General features: G+C 43.7%; 1 protein-coding gene across 6 annotated transcripts in view; it reads right to left on the bottom strand.

The window, feature by feature from the left end:
• Nucleotides 1–1,789: 1,789 nt before the first annotated feature.
• The window catches only part of IP6K1 (inositol hexakisphosphate kinase 1), a 29,284-nt gene continuing 10,648 nt past the window's right edge, over nt 1,790–20,425 (bottom strand). The window contains exons 1-6 of one of the 6 annotated variants that reach the window (XM_077326117.1): nt 16,386–17,011; nt 15,310–15,656; nt 12,330–12,540; nt 11,872–12,053; nt 11,234–11,409; nt 1,790–7,173 (exon numbers count right to left, since the gene is read on the bottom strand). In XM_077326117.1, coding sequence (XP_077182232.1) covers nt 6,667–7,173; nt 11,234–11,409; nt 11,872–12,053; nt 12,330–12,540; nt 15,310–15,532 — 1,299 coding nt within the window. In that variant the 5' untranslated portion in view covers nt 15,533–15,656; nt 16,386–17,011 and the 3' untranslated portion in view covers nt 1,790–6,666. Of the gene's footprint in view, nt 7,174–11,233; nt 11,410–11,871; nt 12,054–12,329; nt 12,541–13,637; nt 13,768–15,309; nt 15,657–16,385; nt 17,012–20,425 lie in introns of those variants that run through there. The other 5 variants (XM_077326121.1, XM_077326116.1, XM_077326119.1 and 2 more) reach the window with 5 other exon arrangements.

The raw sequence follows: 20,425 nt of genomic DNA, 5'->3' as shown, positions 1-20,425 counted from the left end.
TTATGATCCTTGCTGGGCTTACCCCTGCAGTAGGCCTTTCTGCAAACATGCTGCTGAGACCATTCCCCCCATGTAAAGACAACAAACAGGAACTCCTGCATTTTATATCAGATGTTTCTGCCAAGATTCTACTACAGCTCATGTTCCAGGTGGATGATGATAATCTCTCCTGCACATTTGGTCACAGCAGAGCTAGAAGCTGGCAGCTGTGAGGGGGGAGACAGAAGCTACACTGTCCATTTCCTGTAAGTCAGTAAAATGTTACATTGATAAAGGTGTTATGTGCTATAGTGAACCATTTAGTTTGAGATAAGTTGTGGGTGAATCTTGTTCTTTCCAGCTCAGTATAAAAGACATAACATTTCACAAGAGGATAATATAAGAGAGAGAGAGAGAGAGAGAGAGAGAGAGAGAGAGAGAGAGAGAGAGAGAGAGAGACCCAGATTAGTCCAACAAGTCTTTATTAACAGGAACTAGCAACTGGCTACAACACAAACACACACACTCTGCACATATACAGGCTTTGTTCACATCCAGTTTTCCCATGTGCAGGAAACCTTTGGCTTTCTCTGAAAGGGCTGGTACCCAATACATTACAGATACATTCCTTTTTTGGGCACTAAATACCCCTACTGGGATTTCCATCCTTTGGGTTTGGACACTTCATTGGGCAGGACCTGGCAGCTCCATAAACTCTGCTGAGACAGAAGGACACATGTGCTTTTCTCCCTAGCTGGGACTCAAAACAGCATAAGCCATCATTCTCCCTTCCTTGAGATTAGAACCATTAGAGGTTGCGGTGCTTGTGCCCTGGCCCAGATCATCCTGGCTAGCCTGATTTCCTCAGATCTCAGAAGCTAAGCAGGGTCCACCCTAGCTTGTATTTGGATAGGAGACCTCCAAGGAATGGCAGGGTCAGGATGATGAGGCAGGCAATGGCAAACCACCCCTGAATGTCTCTTATTTATTGGACCTATGTGCCACTGCTCGTAGACCAGCTGGCCCAGGGCCAACAATATTTTTTAAAAACCCTCCCACCTCCTCCCTTATCATCTGCAAAATTCAGCTGCAAAATTAGTGTTGTGTGTGCCCAGGGAGATGTAAGAGAGGCAAGTCCTGAGGGCACCAGAGGACCAGATCTTCTATTCCCCGGCCTCAACAAAAACCCTGGCAGAAGAGCTCTGCTTTGCAGGCCAGGTGGAAGAGCACCATCCTGCAGACCCTGTGGAACTGAAGGAGTTCCGCCAGGGCCCTCAGCTCTTCCAGGAGCTCATTCAGCCAGGCAGGGCCTGGGCTGAAAAGCCTCTGGCCCTGCTTAAGGCCAGACGAACCTCACAAAGGCCAGGGATCTTCAACCTGAGTCTAGCCGCTCAAGCATATCCTAGCAGACAGGGATGTGTGAGAGAGCTAGGGTCATTTAAGTGAGGTGGCGTAGAACAGTGGTCCCCAACCTTTTTATCATCGGGGACCACTCACCGGGGACCACTCAACGCCTTTTCCTGAGGCCCGGTGGGGGGGGGGGTAGTTTACTCCTCTACTCTCAACCACTGCCCTAACGCTCTCTGATCGCTATGGTAATGTTTAAACATCCCTTCAAAATAAGATACAGACACGCCACAACAATGAAGTGTGTTGTAAAGGGCCGGGGGGGGGGGGGGATGAAGTAAAGGGCCGGGGGGGGGGGAAGGCGTCCTTCAGGGCCCACCTCCAATTAGTCGAAGGACTACATGTGGTCCGCGGCCCACAGGTTGGGGATCGCTAGCGTAGAAGATAGCCACACAGACAGACACACAGCCACAGCTAGATGTCTAGCACTTTATTTATATGCACATATAACTTTATACACAACCGGAGAGCCAAGGGTGCAGGGTGTATGAGTACAGATACTGATATTTCTCATGCCCAAAAGCTTGACTCAGCCCAACAAACTGGCACTGAAACAGAAAAAAATATACAAGAAGTTTATAATGTGATGCTGTTATCCCTCCCAGTCAAGTCAAAAGGGAGAGCTGGGAACCTTCCTCCTCTAGGTTACAACTGTGCTCCCTGATCACAGCAACACTTCTTCCCTTTCGAGCAGTTCTCATAGAGACCATTTTGCACCTAGACTTCTTGAAGTATAAAAAACAAACATTTTGCTCCTGAGATAAGCATGCAATAATAGTACAAATACAACTAAAGTATGAACTCAACCAGGATGACTCTTTCCAGGCTTAAATGTAAAACAAGCAAACTACATATGCCTGGAGCCCATCTCTCTGTCCCCATCTATGAAAAGCAAAAATTGCCTCTCCCGTTAAATCCAAGAGTTTGTTACACAGTAAGCAATAAAGCAGGTTCCTTGCATCAGTGTACAGCAGCATCTGCCCATGGATTGCACCCTCCACATTACATACCAGTAGCAGCAGAGTATATACACAGGGGCACTCCAAGGACTCTTGGCAAGTTGCTGGTGGTGTTCTCAATGAGATATTGGCTAGCTGCAGCTCCTTCCCCCAGCAGGTACTATGGTTATCGGCCTTCCGAAATGACACCATCTAATTCAGCCCTGCAAGCAGGCAAATGGTCACTGAACTCATTTGGTCCTCTGTGAAGGGACAGGATCTGAATGGATAAACTATTAGTGGCAGGCATGTAGGCAGGGCTACAGACATTCACACTGACTGTCTCTTCATCAGTTTGCAAGAGAAGCCAAGTTCTGTACAATGCAGATACAGATGCCACAAGGCAAATGTAGACAGCAACTCCCCCACCCCGCCACAAAGAAGGCCTCCTTTGGAGTCATTGGATTGAACATCAACCCTACTGCAACACTCCGTCCTTCACAGGGTAGCAATCTGAACTAGTATGTGTGACAGATCATGCAGCACATCTGGTATGGTGGTACTAATAAAAAGGTGGCTCCTGTCCAGCTGAAAGGGCAAAATCAGGTATTAACGAAAGCACAGTGCACTAGTAGCCTCTAACAAAGGAAAGGAAGAAAAGTTTAAGGCAGCAACTGCCACCTCCAATACAAAAGGAACAGAACCCACAGTCCTCCTCTGGTGTGCTCACAAATACAAGAGTATTTATCTGCCAACCCTCTTCCCTGGACCTTATATGTAAAATAAGTGAACCCTTTCTGGTTTTACACCCCAAAGCTAGCCATTTCTATGTATTGCTAGAGAGATAGCTGGCTATGTATTCCAGAAGGCTGAGAAGCTGGCTGATAATCCACATGAAGGCAACAACACAGTCCGTGCAAAGTTCTGCTACAGGAATCCACACACCTAGACACAAAGCTGTAAAGGACAACAAACAGGCTGGAAGAATTTTTTACACAAGTCTCCAAAAGAGGACCTGAATGTATAAGTGCATGCAAAATGGCTTTGTTGGGCACCATTCTCCTTTACACTCAGGGGCTCTCACTATCCATCCTACAGGCATTTCAACAGAGGGCTGACTATACTCCTGCCTTGTTCCGATGAACTAAGAATTACACTCACAGCCCATTAGAGTGAAAAGAGCAAGGAGTCAAGTAGATTTACTTTTAAATTTGTTGTTCAAAATTAATGTCTTCTTGAGCAAATTTGTTGTTCTGCAAATTGGCATTAGGTAACATACAAAATGTAGCTTCTAGTTCTATGGCAACATACCTACAGGCATAAGAAACCTAGCAAGGATCTTGAAGGATTTTTACCTTAGATAATGAGGTAGAACCAAGGAGAGAAGGGCAGATTTCTACAAATGGCAGCCATCTGAGCCATAAGGAGATCTGGCTGCAGCATTAAGAACAAGTGGTGTGTCCTGACTTAGCAAATTATGTTTGCCTCATTTGTATAACCAAATATAATGGGACACAGAATGCTATACAAAACCCATAGGATAAGCTAGCTTTGCTTTGGCCAGATTAAGTGCCCTTTGTTTCAAGGCAAAAATGACCAGGGAACATATTTGCACATCACTGATCTACTTATCTTTCATCCTGGCAATCAACAAGCTGGAAACATGAAGTACAATCAAGAATGGCAAACTATTCCTCCTCGAAGTTCTAAAAGAATTCCATACATCATTTTTTATGAACTGAACCCTGCATGTCATTGCATACATTAACCGCATCCCTCACCTGTGAAGACATTTTTTACCTTATGAACTGTCTCCATTGCAGTTGGTGCATATTCCCAGAATAGAGCTGCTTTCAATCCAAAGGCAAATGTCAAGTTGCAGAAACTAATGCTGATGCACACCCAACAAGATGGCTCAGAATTAACTAACAACATAAGATCCAGTTGAATTCATTTGCCCTGACAGTATGGTACTTTCCAAACTGGCCCTGCAGATATTTCCTTATACAGCTTTGCCAGAGCGTCAAAATTCCTTCTACTCCAGTACTGACCAGCTGCGTGTGCGTGTGCATCCCACCCCACCCCATCCCCAATGTTCTGTAAGAGGCTATGTATACATATCTCTATACTGGATTCATTGGTACTCAGTCTGGCTGAAAGCAAATCACTTGATGATAAAAAAAAAAACTCCATTCAGATGTGCAAAGTATTCCGGTTCAAAGAACAGTTATAACCGTGTCCTTTTGCTCATTCTGGAGCAAAACCCCAATGAACACAGAAGGCTTATTGCTATTGAACAAGACTGTGCTTTGTAGTTATGCTGTCTCAAAATTAACCACAATGCTACAATACTGAAAAACTCACATCCTTTAATATTTTTGGTTCCTTATAGAGCTTAAACAGAGCTATTAGCTTTATAAAAACAAAACCTGACAACATCGAAAATTTGCTATTTACAAGCTCTGGAACTTACAAGAACATTTGAGTGGTCCAGAGGATTTTTTTTTAAAGATTACAAAACAAATCTATCACTAGAATAGGAAGGAATCTTTTGTAGAGTGTTTGTCTATATTCTTTTCCTTGTTAGGGAAGTACTGGAGAAATTAACAATTCCTTAGAATCCAAACCTTTCAAGGCAATCTTGAAGGATGCTGTTCATCTGAAACCATTTATGCTGCCTCGCACTTAATAAGGAAGCTTCCAAAAACAAGGCTCGAGAATCTAACAACACTCTGCTTTTCCCTTCAATTCTGGGAATCAAAAGTAATGCTGAAGAAACTGCATTACCCTGTTCCAATTGTAAAATGTCCCTTATTATAGTAGCTTCCTCTAGTACCACCAAGATCTTGGACTAGTGCTGGATTGGCTGATACAGAGGTGGTTCTTCTTGCAAACATGCAGAATGACCCTATAAAGGCCATACCATCCAAAAAGGAGGCACAAGAACAGCACATCATTGAGCCTTCTTGTCCTATCTTAATGCCCTGATATCAGTTCTCTAGGATAGCAGCTATTTTCCCAACACATTGCATTTCAAAGAGACCTAGTGCATTTTGTCTCTACTCATGAGGAGACAGCTTCTGGGGTCTAAAGGAGCAACACTTGGGACTGTCATTGGATTAATATGGACACTCCACACAACAGAACTGCGAACACACATGTGGGGTCAGATTCTGGCCCAGAGGCATTCAGCTAGTCACCAATCACAGGAACAAGGCCAGCAAAATGCCAATTCCCTGAGGAAAAATCAAGCACAGGTGGCAGCACATGCAGCTGTGATACCACTGTTCAAAGCCAGGTAGATGCACCCCTCACACAACTACTGTGGTTGAAACATGTAGAAATGTACAGTTCACCAGAAAATCTTCTTGAGAAGGAGGAGGGGGGAAGGGAAAACTGCAACTTCTACACTGAAGTGCTTGGGTTTGAATGAAGTTGGCAACTACATTATTGGGTCAACAAAATGTTATTGGATCAACAAAATTGTAAAAGGGTGGGATGGAAAAGTCAGTCCCAGAAAAATGGTAAGGGACCAGATTAACTATGATATACTATCCTTAGCTAGCTCCACTCTCCCATGAAGTTAGAGATCAAGATAATATTGTGTAGCCATGTCCAGGCATTTCTGGAATTTGGAGAGCTTCTATCTCAGCTTCAGGGAATGGTGCGGGAACACAGGCAAATTTCACCAATGGAATACAAATCAAAACCATCATGCACTGCTCTGGCTTTCCTTTGGTCATTTACTTCCCTAGTCAGAATAATACAGTAACACCCAGATTAGAGAAAATAAATTGTACTACCAATTGTACTCTCCAAAGAGTCTCTCATACCTGCACAGGGGCAGCAATAGCAGAGGGAAGTGTGTGCAAACCATGTGCCTCTATGAGCCCCCCATAAGTGATATCAGTTTGTATCCGAATGCCCTTTTCAAACACAAGAGAGGTTCAAGCCACAGTGCCTCAATGGAAGGTTGACAAGGAAGCAGGAGACTGAAATCCTCAAACCTACAACCCTAAAACATCACCCCTCTTCTTTCTCATGGGGTAAAAGTCTCCATTCCTAACACAGACATGATCAGAGGAGTGCACAATAAATACCAGCCTTGGACACTAATGCTCAATGCTAGAGTCCATGAGATGCATCTCTCCTGAAAAGCATCTGGGCAAGGATAGGTAAAGCCATATTTGACTGGCTCATTCAGGATATTATGTCCTTTGATGTAGTTAAAAACACTGGAACAATACTTTTTTCAGAGCAGTAGAGTTTGCTTTCAATGAAGGAACGGTGGTCCTGTCTGTTCCTATCAGTGGGGAGACAAAACGGAAGCGTTTCACCAAAGTTATTTGTTCTCATCCCGCATCTGTTCAATTATGTTGATAAGGCTCTCTAAACCAAACACGTAACCCATGTCAGGCCCATCGTGCACTGTGGGATCATCCCGAAAACCTTTGAATGTGCTGTGTGCAAAGTCAATCATACGCACATCCACCTTGGGCTCGGGGATGATGGATTCTGTGCTGCCGCCATCCTGTAGGCTCTCTGGGAGCGAGATGTCCACCTGCTTCAGACGCATCTCTGCTCTGTGCTCCATGAATGTCTCAGGCCAGTCGTCCTTCCCATCATAGATGATGAGCAAGGAACTGGAGTAGAAGCGGTAAGAGGCTTGCCTCTCCAGGACAGCTTTCAGGTTGTACAGCTTGCTAAGGATGGGCTCAAAGAGGTCCTTTCGTAGCTCTATACCATTGTGCAGATATTGGCAGAGAGCATTGCGAAAACCCTCAGTGGAAAGACCTCTGCCATAGTATTTATTCCGGCACAAATAATGGCCTGTATCCCGCTGGTATACCTATGAGACCAAGAGAAAACATGTATCAATCAGGATGTATAGCCAAATTTCAAAAATCTACAAGGTAATAGTAATCAGTCATCATCTTCTACAGTAATCCAGGAAAACTTCTGCACTGTTCACAAAGCCAGGCCAAAAAAGGGCCACACTGTGTTTGGCAAACAATGAGATAGAGATGCCTTGCTCTATAGGAAGGGGAGGGGAAGGGAGCGAGCATTGAGCATTGAGCATTGAGCATTGAGCAAGCAAGCAAGAAAGAAAGAAAGAACTTCTTCTCCATTAAAACACACCTCAAAGTCAGAATGAGTCAAGATATCTTTTGGTTTAAACAGAGGGGGACATTAACAGTCAAATAACAGCCACTGAAACTCAACAGTCTTTGTTTATGCTCCCAAAGTTTGGATTATACATTATGTTAGCAAATACAACAAATGTATGCAAGTTTTCCATTCAATACAAGTGTTACAGTGAAACTGGCCATAATGCACAAGCCACTGCTCTGTAGGACAGCACAAGTAAAAAGTGCTAGTCAGCCAGCGAAATGCATCACTAACCAGTAACTCCCACTAGATTAAAAATCTAGTATTTACAGCAAGTAAAAATCAGTTTCTTTCAAATTAGATTCCAAAACACCACTTTATAAATTCAGAATGGTAGTGTACAGTAAAATCAGTTAAGAACCTTTATTTTTTTTCTTTTAAAAAAACAAAACAAACAAACAGCATCCAGCAGAGGGCACTAGCAAACAAGCTATGAGGGTATGTTTGGACATCAAGGGAGGATCTGTGGTGTTTCTCATAGCAACAGTAACAAGCTGGCCTACCTGGGGCAGTCCTATGAACAAACAATCTCTTTGTTATGTTTGGAGTGCAATCTTCCAATTCTCAGTTGGGAAAGCAGTGCACCCTCCTGCAGTTTTATGTGATAATACATTTATTTCTATGTTATCCCAAAAGCAGGTATCCAATTTACATCCCTGACAGGCAGCTACTTTTTCATACGCAAGTCAAAGTGACTCTTAAGGATAAAAGATATATGCCACATGAATTCTCATTCCCTATATGGGAGAATGGGCACAATTTACTAACCTGCCTATGTTCTAAGTTGTGACACTTCAGCTCAGTAAGCCACACTAAGAATCCTTGCTTTGGGCAATGTAAGCAATATCCTGGCACAACTATCATCTCATTTCCAAAAATCTTCATTAATAATTATGTTATAAAGTCATTTTATTGATATGGAACACATCTACTGGCACCATCACCCCTGAAATGGAAATGGCTATGGACATGACATCCGTAGTCCTGCCCCAGGGAGTGCACCAGAAGAGCCAGGAAGGTGGAGGAAGAGGAGGCGGCCAAAGCAGCAGCCATATCAGCCCCAGAGACCCAGGCAGCGGCTACACTGGCAATCTTCCAAAGCTGGTTCCGCCCTCAGGAGAGCAGAACCAGCCCAGGAAGATGGACAGCAGCAGAGCCGCGAGGCCCAGTGCTCAGCCCCACTCGGTACTCTGCTGCCCCCCATCTTCCAAGGCCAGTCCTGGCCACAGGAGAGTGGAGACAGCCTTGGAAGATGGGCCGCAGGGGCAGCGTAGCCAGCAAGGCTCAGCGCTGGCCCTCACCAACCATCTTGGCCATTACGTGGAATGTGTTCCACATGATGGCCAAGAAGCTGCTTGTTAGAAAAATGTATTAATGTTAATATCATAGTATGCCTTTTCCATGTAAATTTGCTCAACTCTCTACATTAACCACTGTGTCAAAGTAACAATGTGTCAATAAAGAACATTTGAGTGAAAATCATATACACTTGTGAAGTTAGGGTATATAATAAATATATTCATTAAAGAAAGAAAAGTGTCCTCTTTTTTTGTAGTTTTCCTTAGCTCTTTATTCTGTAGGACTTCTGTCAAAACGGGATCCAGGTAATATCCGTTTTCAGTGAGATTCTTTTATCAGTGTCATGTCTTCTGAGTCTTCAGTATTTTTATCAATTTTATAAGTATTGAGAATTTAAACCTTATATAATAATAATAATAATATAATACTGGCCACAGGCTCCCATAGATATGGGGATACCGGTCTGTATTGACACGTGTCAATACAGACCAGTATCTGGGGAACGTATCAAAACAGACCCGTATCCCCATACCTATGTGAGCCTGTGGCCAGTGTTATACTATTATTATATGTTGTTGTTGGTAGGTGCGAAGTCGTGTCTGACCCATCGCAACCCCATGGACAATGATTCTCCAGGCCTTCCTGTCCTCTACCATTCCCCGGAGTCCATTTAAGTTTGCACCGACTGCTTCAGTGACTCCATCCAGCCGCCTCATTCTCTGTCGTCCCCTTCTTCTTTTGCCCTCGATCGCTCCCAGCATTAGGCTCTTCTCCAGGGAGTCCTTCCTTCTCATGAGGTGGCCAAAGTATTTGAGTTTCATCTTCAGAATCTGGCCTTCTAGGGAGCAGTCTGAGCTGATCTCCTCTAGGACTGACCGGATTGTTCGCCTTGCAGTCCAAGGAACTCGCAAGAGTCTTCTCCAGCACCAGAGTTCAAAAGCCTCAATTCTTTGACGCTCGGCCTTCCTTTTGGTCCAACTTTCACAGCCATACATTGCAACTGGGAATACCATAGCCTTGACTAAACGCACTTTTGTTGGCAAGGTGATGTCTCTGCTTTTTAGGATGCTGTCTAGATTTGCCATAGCTTTCCTCCCCAGGAGCATCTTTTAATTTCTTTGCTGCAGTCCCCATCTGCAGTGATCTTGGAGCCCAGGAAAATAAAATCTGCCACTATCTCCATTTCTTCCCCATCTATTTGCCAGGAATTGAGAGGGCCGGATGCCATGATCTTCGTTTTCTTGATATTGAGTTTCAAACCAAGTTTTGCACTCTCCTCCTTCACCCGCATCAACAGGCTCTTTAGTTCCTCTTCACTTTCTGCCATTTGAGTGGTATCATCTGCATATCTGAGGTTGTTGATATTTCTCCCTGCAATCTTGATCCCAAGACTCATCTAACCCCACCTTTCTCATGATGTGCTCTGCATACAAGTTAAATAGGCAAGGTGACAGTATACAGCCTTGCCAAACTCCTTTCTCAATTTTGAACCAGTCAGTGATTCCATGCTCGGTTCTCACTGTTGCTTCTTGACCTCCATATAGGTTTCTCAAGACACAAATGAGATGCTCTGGTATTCCCATCTCTTTAAGAACTTGCCACAATTTGTGGTGCTCCACACAATCAAAGGCTTTAGCGTAGTCAATGAAGCAGAAGTAGATGTTCTTCTCAAACTTCCTAGCTTTCTCCATGATCCAGTGTATGTTGGCAATTTGATCTCTAGTTCCTCTGCCTCTTCGAAATCCTGCCTGTACTTCTGGAAGTTCTCGGTCCACATATTGCTGGAGCCTAGCCTGTAGGATTTTGGGCATAACTTTGCTAGCATGAGAAATGAGTGCAATGGTGTGGTAGTTTGAACATTCTTTAGCGTTGCCCTTCTTTGGGATTGGAATGTAAACTGTCCTTTTCCAATCCTGTAGCCATTGATGAGTTTTCCAAATTTGTTGGCATATTGAGTGTAGCACTTTTACTGCATTGTCTTTTAAGATTTTGAATAGTTCAACTGGAATGCTGTCACCACCACTAGCTTTATTGTTTCTCAGACTTCCTAAGGCCCATTTGACTTCAACATTCCAGGATGTCTGGCTCTAGGTCAGTAAGTATCCCATCGTGGTTATCAAGTTCGCTCTTGTATAGCTCCTCTGTATAATTTTGCCACCTTTTTAAAATCTGCTTCAGTGAGGTCCCTACCATTTTGGTCCCTTATCATTCCCATCTATTATTATATATAAGGTTTAAATTCTCAATACTTATAAAATTGATAAAAATACTGAAGACTCAGAGGACTTGTCACTCATGAAAGAATCTCACTGAAAATGGATATTACCTGGATCCCGTTTTGACAGAAGTCCTACAGAATAAAAAGATTAGGAAAACTACAAAAAAGGACACTTCTTTACAGATACAATGTACATAATGCACATTTTGCTAGCACCCCATACCTGCATTCCACAAACTCGTACCCCTAGTGAGGCTGAGGTGCTCTGTGCACACTTCTTCATCTGTCGAGCGGCCTTCTCTTCGGAGGCGTCATCTCCATGCTGTCTGGTCCCCATTTTCAGATCAAGCACACAGGGAAATTTGAAGTGATGTACCACATTCTCCAGCAAAAGGAATTCTAATGAGTTGGTCAAGGAGAATTCATCTCTTGGAGCTCTAAATTTCTAGTATTGCCCTGCATGGTTCCCACAAATGTCCTAAAGTTTCACTTTCTAAATGCTCTGGCAGATAAAATACATTCAGACACAAAAAGGAAGCCAGTCAAATGACACAAAGCACACATACAAAACCACAAGGCAGGCTATAATTTTTTTTAAAAATCAAGAGACTCAAAGTTAGCAAAAATATAACTTCATATTTAGTGAAATGCAGACAGGTCAAGGAAAGGAGAGCAAGCTCCCTTCTAAAAGCTGCAACCGAGAGTCCATGGCCACAACTGGCATTGGGATATTAGTTATGTGATGGTGGAAAAATGTGGAGGAACTATGGCTGAAGGCTATGGGGAAGCAGCATGTGCATGTCTGACACACAAGGTACAGACATGAAAGGACAGGAAAGATTTCTTCTATTTGGAGGATACTGTAGAGCTTTCGTTCCTTCGACTCTGAGCGCATACGGCTCAGCTGTTGCTTGTGGCAACGTAGACTCCATGGGTTATAGGTGATATTTTCAGAACTCAGGCTACTATTTCCATCAAGCATCTGAAACGGAACATCTGAATGGAGGTGCGTCTTGAGGCTCTTCATCTCTTGGCTGTTGCTGCTGGCACAATGATATAGCTCATAGTTAACAGTGCTGCTGTTATGGATATGAGTTATAAGCAACACAACTATATTTGCTAATCCAAATGTTAATTTTTTCTGTAGTACAGCTCTAGGAGAATGGGGCATGCACACTGGCTGGATACCAAGCCTTGCATATATCTTAGGAGACACCTGCCAGGCACATACAAGGGCTGATCTTGCCAGCAACCGTTTTGTTGAAACGCTGATTCAGAGAAGCAACTTCTGAACTGAACTAAAGAAAAAGCAACAGTACCTTTCTGAGTTTTCACAGGCCAGCCCTGCTTTTTCCTCTTTGTGCTCACTGGAACTGCTTGACCTGTTCAGACTTCTGCGAGAGTGTTTACGACGTGGCTGGTCCCTTTCTGGCACATCGTCTGGCTCCAAAGCTTCACTCTCCACATAGGGGTATGCTACCAGGTTAATGTAGCCGTCACTGTCTCCCTCAAAACAGACAGACACCACCCCTGCCAAAAAGAAGTGGAATGGTTCATTCCTAGCATGCCTAATATGCAATATTGTCAGTGCGTATGACCAGCTACAAAATTGACAATGTAAGAACAAGTCAAGGATGGGATGAAGGAGCTAATAATCAAAACCATCTACTGTGAAGAAAATTGAGATTAGGGGGTGAGGAGATCTGCATTTTGCATCTTTTGCTTTTTGGCCCTGGGGCCACTTCTGCAACTCTACATTTCTACTGTCTTTGATATCTGCAACAAAAGTATCTGTCTCTCTTGGAACTGTGTGCTGCCTCCATCAAACAATAAGCTTTTCAGGTGCTTCTCTCTCCTGCATGTGTAATTTAGAAGAAACCAGGACAATGAGACATGCTTATTTGAAGAATAAATGCATTTATAGATTGAAGCCTGATTCCTGGTAACGTTTTACACTGACAGAGCCTACTTCTGCAAGCAGAAGACAGGGAATATTATTCACACACATACACCCCACGAACTCCAGAAGACCTTATGCTGTTCCTGGGAATCCACCAATCCATGGGGTCAGTGCTTCAGGGGCATGATAGGCTGCACAAGGAAGGTGAACACTGACAAGTTCCCTAGTTTTACAATTCTTACAATTAGTTGTATAAAACGTTGCTGCCCTCAGGCCAGTGCTGCAACCTAGCTTAAAGAGTCAATTGGCTGAAATTGACCCAGGATCTGACATCAGGTCGTTACTTGGTTCTCAGCAAAACGATCACATCACAGTTTAAATAAATTGTAGCTGGGGAAGACAAGCTTCGGATTACACAATCTAAATTAATTTCCAAATAGAACACTATGATTCACTAATGGGATTTATACATTTAACACCGTGGCAAGCAATTCTATACATGTTGGCTTATGAGTAAGTCCAACTGAAATAAATGGAACCTATTTCTGAATAAATGTGCACAAGACTGGGATACAAAGCTGCAATCCTGAGGACTATTTCATTATATTCATTGGGACAACCTTGAAGGAACATGCTAAATATCACGGCTGCAGGCACTGGGATTCTTTTTTTCCTGTCTCTCAAACAGAACAGCCTAAGAGCCAATGAGCTGTTTGCCTCCTCTTACCCCACAGCCAAGTAGCAGCCAAACCTGTATTAGTATGGCTGTTCAGAGGCAGGAAGATGCCAGTCATCCCTCAGGAAATCATCCATCAACAGCTGATGATGTACCCATCCATCAAGTTACAGCAGAAAGACTGTTCCGTTTCAGTGGAAGAGGAAAAACTATTTTCAGTTGCAAGAACAAGGAATACTTTAAACCTTAGTGCTGCACCTCTCTCTTGGATTCTCTATATACAATGCATGCAAGGGTTCATATTTTTATCAGTTAATGGTATGCTCGAACACATGCACTTTACAACTGAAATTCTTACTGCTAGATGGCACCAATTTTATTATGGAGCGTCATATCTTGTGAGGGACTCAAAGTGCACAGCAACACATAGTTCAAACTCCTAGTGTAGATTGGCATCTGAGAATACAGCACTTGGCTACTCCTGCTCTAGGCGATGAAACAGCTGTGGCATCTAGGTCTACAACCTTACAGTTTTATAATGGGAATGCTAGTTTGCAAATTGCAGGTCAGATTAGGTACTGTTTTCAAGGTCTTGGTTTAAAAGTGTAGAGCTGTATGCTCCAAAGCAGCACCAGAATAGAAGGTTAAATAAACTTTGCTGTCAGTTCTGCCCATGAAAAGAATAAATATTTCAGTGTATATATGCTACAGGTGAAACTCAAGTCATTTTCTGCAGTGTCAGTGCCCAGATAATTCCTCCTCATGCTTATTAGTCACTGCTGTCAATTTTTGTGCACAGCCATAACTTTTTGCATACCAGCTTTATTATTAAGTAGAATGTTCAGAGTAAGACACACCATATTTTTTTCTTGCTGAGAAAGGGAAGCCTCTGAATAATAATGGAATTATGAGTGTGTCCCATACTGAAATCATAAAATTAGGCTAGCTTCCCAATGTGATTAATAAAAATAAAAGTATGTGTGATCTTCCCAATTTAATCAAGAGTGATGCTGTGTAGGAAAAAAATTACTGCAATATAGGGAACAATGTTTTCCACGGAGATGTTCATTTCTGCAGTGCCTCCACTATAAGAAGAGTAATGCCAACTGACGGTGCTCCATTTCTAGAACACTGGTTCCTCCCATCATAGTTTTGTTTAACAAAACATTTATTTAGTATCCTTAGCAAGTTAAGCACTGCACTGGACATACAGCAATTGGCCCCACAGTACACTCTGTTGCACTTAGACAAACACAAAGCTGGTACTGCTGAAGGCTGCGCAAGATGTTGTCAGGGTTAAGTACATTTAGAAAACCAGGTCTGCTAAACACAGATGTGGTGCTGTGGCAAAAAGCTCTCCATTGGCTGCTATTATCACCAAAATAAAATAACTTTAAAAATATTAAAACCTAGCTCTCGCAACAGACAGTACTATCGGAAATATAAAGTAATGGATTCTGTCAGGCACTTACAAGTAACGGAAAGGAGATGAAAGTCTAGTATGCCAGAACCTTTCACACAAGCCGGTTTGCATGACAGAAGTAACATGTAATCCAACAAAAACATGCAATTTCCTGCCAGTGACATGTGAATACCAAGGCGTTGGAAGAAAAAAACTGCATTTCCCATGCTCACAGAAATCACCACCAAGAAAATGCATGGTTTCAAAAGGTAGGAACGTTTTGGATTTAAACCAGATTCTCTAGAAATGCTGAAGGCTCACCTTTGTATTCGGGTGTGAATTCCTTCATTTCTGGAGGCAAGGACTCATAGAAGCGCTGTTCTCTGGTAATGAGAGGCTTGCACACAGTGTGGTCATCATAGCGCATCATGCTGCTGTGGCCGCCCACTTGATGAATGAAAGGCTCCAGCAGGACCCCTCTGCCTCCTGTGTGGGTTGTGTTCTTGCCATGTTTCCCCACCTCCATGGTTTGACAAACACACATTGCGTTGGGCACCAGTCACACATATGGGGCATGGGGAGAGTTGCATGGGGTGGAAGGAGAAGTTTCTCAAAGATAAAAAGCACCACCATTCAGATATCTGAGAAAGCAAACACGTGCCAACCGTCTGCAAAACAGAGAGGAGATATCATGAAGCTTTGCCTGCAAAGGATATCCACCTTAATACGAGTTCTAACAGTTCTATATAGTATAGCCTCTTCTGGCTAATATCTTTAAAAATCTCCATGTTTTACTGGATACACATTAACTGCTGTCAAAGCTAAACCATCACAGGAATCTCAATCAAGAACACTACGTGTCCACAAAAAGGCCACCCATGTCCCAGAAAAGCTCTAGCTACCCTGCGAAAACTTCAGTTTTGACAAACAATCTGCCCCTACAAGCAAACATCCTGCTTACAAGATGGGACACGTAAGTTGTCCCACAAACCTGTTTGGCACAGGATTCTACAAGAACAGCAAGATAGGAAGCCAAGGTCCTAACTTGTTGCAGCATTTTAACTCAATGCCTAACTCATGAGCAACAATGAACCTTAGCCACAGATTTATCAAGTGAAGCAGCTTGCTTCTCAAACTCTAACATATTGGTTGATGGCATATAGTAAATTCTAAATAGTAATGAGGAAGACTCAGCTCTATTTTGTTCTAAACTAATATGGTATAAACAAACATACCTGTTTTGCTAAGTATGCTTCATGTGTTTTCATTTACCTTCCTATATTATTTTCTAACTAGAAAATAAGCCCACTGTAGTGCCAATACAGTGGGCCCTAGCAAGGCTGGGGAGTTGGGGTTGCGGGTGTGTGGAGCACTGGGCTGCCCGATCTGCGGCCTACCTGGAGATGCGTGGTGGTGGCACCAGCTCCCACGCGGGTGCGCGAGGTTCGGGCTGTGTGCGGCCAAACTGGCTGGTGGCGGCGGGCCGGATCGCGGCAGGAGCCAGCGCCGGGAATGTGGGCCGGCGTGCAAGCGGTGGCAGGCGCAGCCGGTCGGCGACGGCGAAGACAGCGTGGCTGGCTGAGGCGGGCGCAGTGCGGGCGGCTCCCTGCCGCGCGGGCCAGCTGAGAGCCGTGAGGTTGGTGTGGGCGGCTGAAGGCGGCAGGGCAGCTGGCGGCGGTGGTGGCTCGGCGGGCAGAGCTGCGGGGCCCTCCTGGGCGTGCGGGCAAGTGGCGAGGAGTGCGGCCGGAGTGAGTGGCGGGGGCTGGAATGGGGGCAGCTGGAGCCATGAGGGCGAACTGGGAGGGGGGTGGATCGGGAGGCGCTTTGCGCCTCCCGCGACGTAAGGGCGGTGGGAGAAAGCTGTGAACAATGGAGGATCCCTCTGAACGGCCAGGGTCCCCGGGGTGGAAAAGGAACAGGGACGCCACGTCTTCGAGGCGGCGCCCCTGCTCCTTGCTGAAGATGGCGGAATGGCAGGGCCGGAGGACTTACCCCGCAGGCTGCGAGCGCGATCTGCGAGGTGAGTACGCGGCCGGCCTGGCGAGGCTGGGCCAAGCCGCCAATGGGGAGCCACGCTTCGCGCGGCTCCCCATTGGCGGCTTGGCCCTGGATGGACACTCGCTTAGCGGCTCCTGATTGGCCCCTCTGAGTTTTTATCCCGGGCAGGGCCCACCCTAACTCCTCCCTGACACCCCTTACCCTTTTATTTAATCCGCTCCACAGGAGTGGTTTAAAGATATTTAACTTTCTTGCTTTTCATAACCAGACTAAACCAACCAAAGATTCTCTGAGAGTTGTATCCTTTACCTCAGGGGTAGTCAACCTGTGGTCCTCCAGATGTCCATGGACTACCATTCCCATTAGCCCCTGCCAGCGTTTTCTGGCAGGGGCTCATGGGAATGGTAGTCCATGGACATCTGGAGGACCACAGGTTGACTACCCCTGCTTTACCTAATAAGGATTTGCTCCCCTTATTTCAACAAGCGGCTAAAATAGAAGGTGACTGATACAGACTAAAAGGAGGGCAGTGTACGATGATTGCCAAACAGATAGTTGGCTACTATTTATTTATTTATTTATTTATTTAGATTTTTATACCACCCATTTCTTTGCAGCTCTGGGAGGTTTACATTGAACATTAAATAATACAAATTACATGGAATGATGTATAGTACCAACAGTACTATACAGTACAAAAGTTTTGAAGTCATAATGAGCTTGGCTGAGTAGCCAGTGAAGCGTCGGCAAACACCAACTGGTTTCTAACCATGAAGCTTGAATTTGGCCTGTGCTCTTGTGTAAAACTGATTAGGGTTAGGAATCCTGCCTGAGAAAGATTCAGGTGCTGATGCGCTTACAAAGCCTGCTTTATTTATCAGTGCTTGTATTAAGTTAGAAAATACTGCTTGCATTCTGCGGGCACAGATAAGATTCCATCTTCAATGGGAAAGCCCCTCCACAGACTATGGCTCTTCACTATGGCTCATCCCATGGTTTTGCATAATGGGCTGTAACTCTAAATGCTTCATTCTAACCAGCTTCAAATATATGAGGGAAGAATTCCTACGGCCCAAGATTTTATTTCATCTATGTATGTATTCTGGCCACTACTTTAGGATGGATCCAGCACAAGGATGCTGCATCTTCCTAGCTTTTTCCTCCTACCAGCAGTCCTTTCCAACGCCAGGAAAGATAAAGATTAGGATTATAAATTGGGATGCTGCAGTGAAGGAGGAAAATGCCCTTAAGAATAAATTGTCCTAGGGTCAGAGGGAAAAACTAGGAAAATGTGCTGATCGATTGCAGCATTTAAACTGTAGCATGTACGTTCTGTGTTTTTGAGAGGACAGGTGAAACATCAGACTTTTCTAGCACTATGGGTGCCACACACGACATGTATACAAATTTCCCCCTTTGTATCTGTTGTGGAAACATCACAACAATTTTGATATTACAGTCAGGGAGTGAATAAATCAGCATGGCCCAAGTGTCTTTGCACACGAACAGGTAATAAGAAACAGCACCCAACATTTTATTGCAGGTGCAGGCAACCTTTCAGGTGTTTCTTTCTCAAGAGAGTGTCCTGCATAGTGCAGGGAGGGGGTTGGACTAGATGACCCAGGAGGTCTCTTCCAACTGAGATGCTGGGAGCACTCTGCTGTTACCAACTAATATCAGCTCATATAACTGAGCAGTTAACACAGAAAAATCTTTACAAGCAAACAGCAGGCCAGACAGCCATTAGTACCACACACCATTTAAGAACTCAGAAGAACAATAGCATCACACATGCAGCCAGATATGCTACCTTCTCAATATTTGTCTTCACAGACAGACTTCTCCCCTTGCTGTCATGAGGGGCACAGCTCAACTGATCCACTTCATCCTCTGCACATCCAAGGCTATATCAATCAAGAAAGTCAGAAAGGCTATGGTGGGAGACCCTCAAGCCAACAGGGAGCAGTTTTCAGGGATCTTTACTTGCTGACATTTCTCTTCTAATGGGCAACAGATGAGAATGTGTTGGGCAGATACATTGGGATACTCCCATGATTCCTTGAAGATAACCCACCCATTTCACATAGTCAACTACTCTCACACATTAGGGTCACCACGTAGATCTACCATCACACTGAAGCATTTCCACTGACCTTTATTATGAAAGAATCAACCCTACTACTCTGAAATGGCATCATCAGGGAAATATATGGTAGGAATTCCAAAGAAGCTTCTGTTTGAAAGAATGGAATTCTAACCCTTTTGAAAATGTTGATTATAAAGCTTGATGCTGAACATTACTATCAGAATAGCAACTTTTATTTCAAATACCAATTAGCTGAATTACGCAAATACTGAATAGCAAGATCGAGCAACCAAAAATATAAATACAAATTAAATATTCTTCTGGGAAAATAGAGGCCTCAAGTGCATTTCTGCTGCTGTGTAAGAGAAAGGGCATCTTTTAGCAGGTTAGGAACCATATTTAATATCGTTTACCCTTTACAATTTAAATATGCAGTTCTTGTAGTGCTGAAATAGGTTTGGGGTTCTCACAGTAATCACTAATTTAGCACATTCGTGTTTCAACTCTTGCAAAGCTTTACAAGGGATCACAGAAGTACTTCATTACATGGGGATGAAAGCCACTCCAAGCAGGAGTTCAGGGTAGGTTCATGGAGGATTTGTCAGAAGACCAATAATCTACAGCTAAAGCAGCCCCATGTAAATTTGCTGAACATATGGGTTGGTCTATGCCTGTTGCTGAAATCCCACTTAACTCCATAAACGTGGCGTGACAGGCCTGTAGGACACTGACTGGGTATACAGCATGGATCACTATGATGCAGCTTTGGCTGAAGTAAGGACTCCTCATGGCATTTCCACACCCACACTCCAAATGGCTTGTTCTTGTTGAGCAAGAGGTGGCATAAGGCAATTCCCATTTAAGCACAATAGTCTGGATCACGTCTTCTAATTTTTTTTAATGAAATGCTCAATTTCAAACAGTTAAATAAGTTTACAATGACAATGTTTAGTGACCTTTTACACAGAATACTCATAGCTGAGATTTGAGTGGAAACATAAGGATTTCAGCTAGTCTTTAAAAAAAAACATCAGTTAAAGAGACAGAAGTTACAGTTAAGGTACTGCCTCAATAAATACACAAAATCTAAGTACATGCCATCTTTGTTTAGTTTCTAATTTAAAGCCATTGTGGAAAGTAGACATTTATTATTATTATTATTTAAATAATAAAATATGTTCACAATTTATTCTCTGTAGCAACTTTTTAGCTGTCCAGAATTTTAAAGACAAACAAATGGAGAGTTGCAATGAATAAACAGGTCTCATTTAAAATAATGACCTCTCTCTGTTTTGGGACTGAATTTAGTCAGGCACAATTAGTTCTCTCCAATGAATCATCAAAGCACTGTTC

The sequence above is a fragment of the Paroedura picta genome, chromosome 3, assembly GCF_049243985.1.
Source record: "Paroedura picta isolate Pp20150507F chromosome 3, Ppicta_v3.0, whole genome shotgun sequence".
In the NCBI taxonomy this organism is placed as follows: Eukaryota; Metazoa; Chordata; class Lepidosauria; order Squamata; family Gekkonidae; genus Paroedura; species Paroedura picta.
This window is presented reverse-complemented; position numbering and strand designations above follow the sequence as displayed.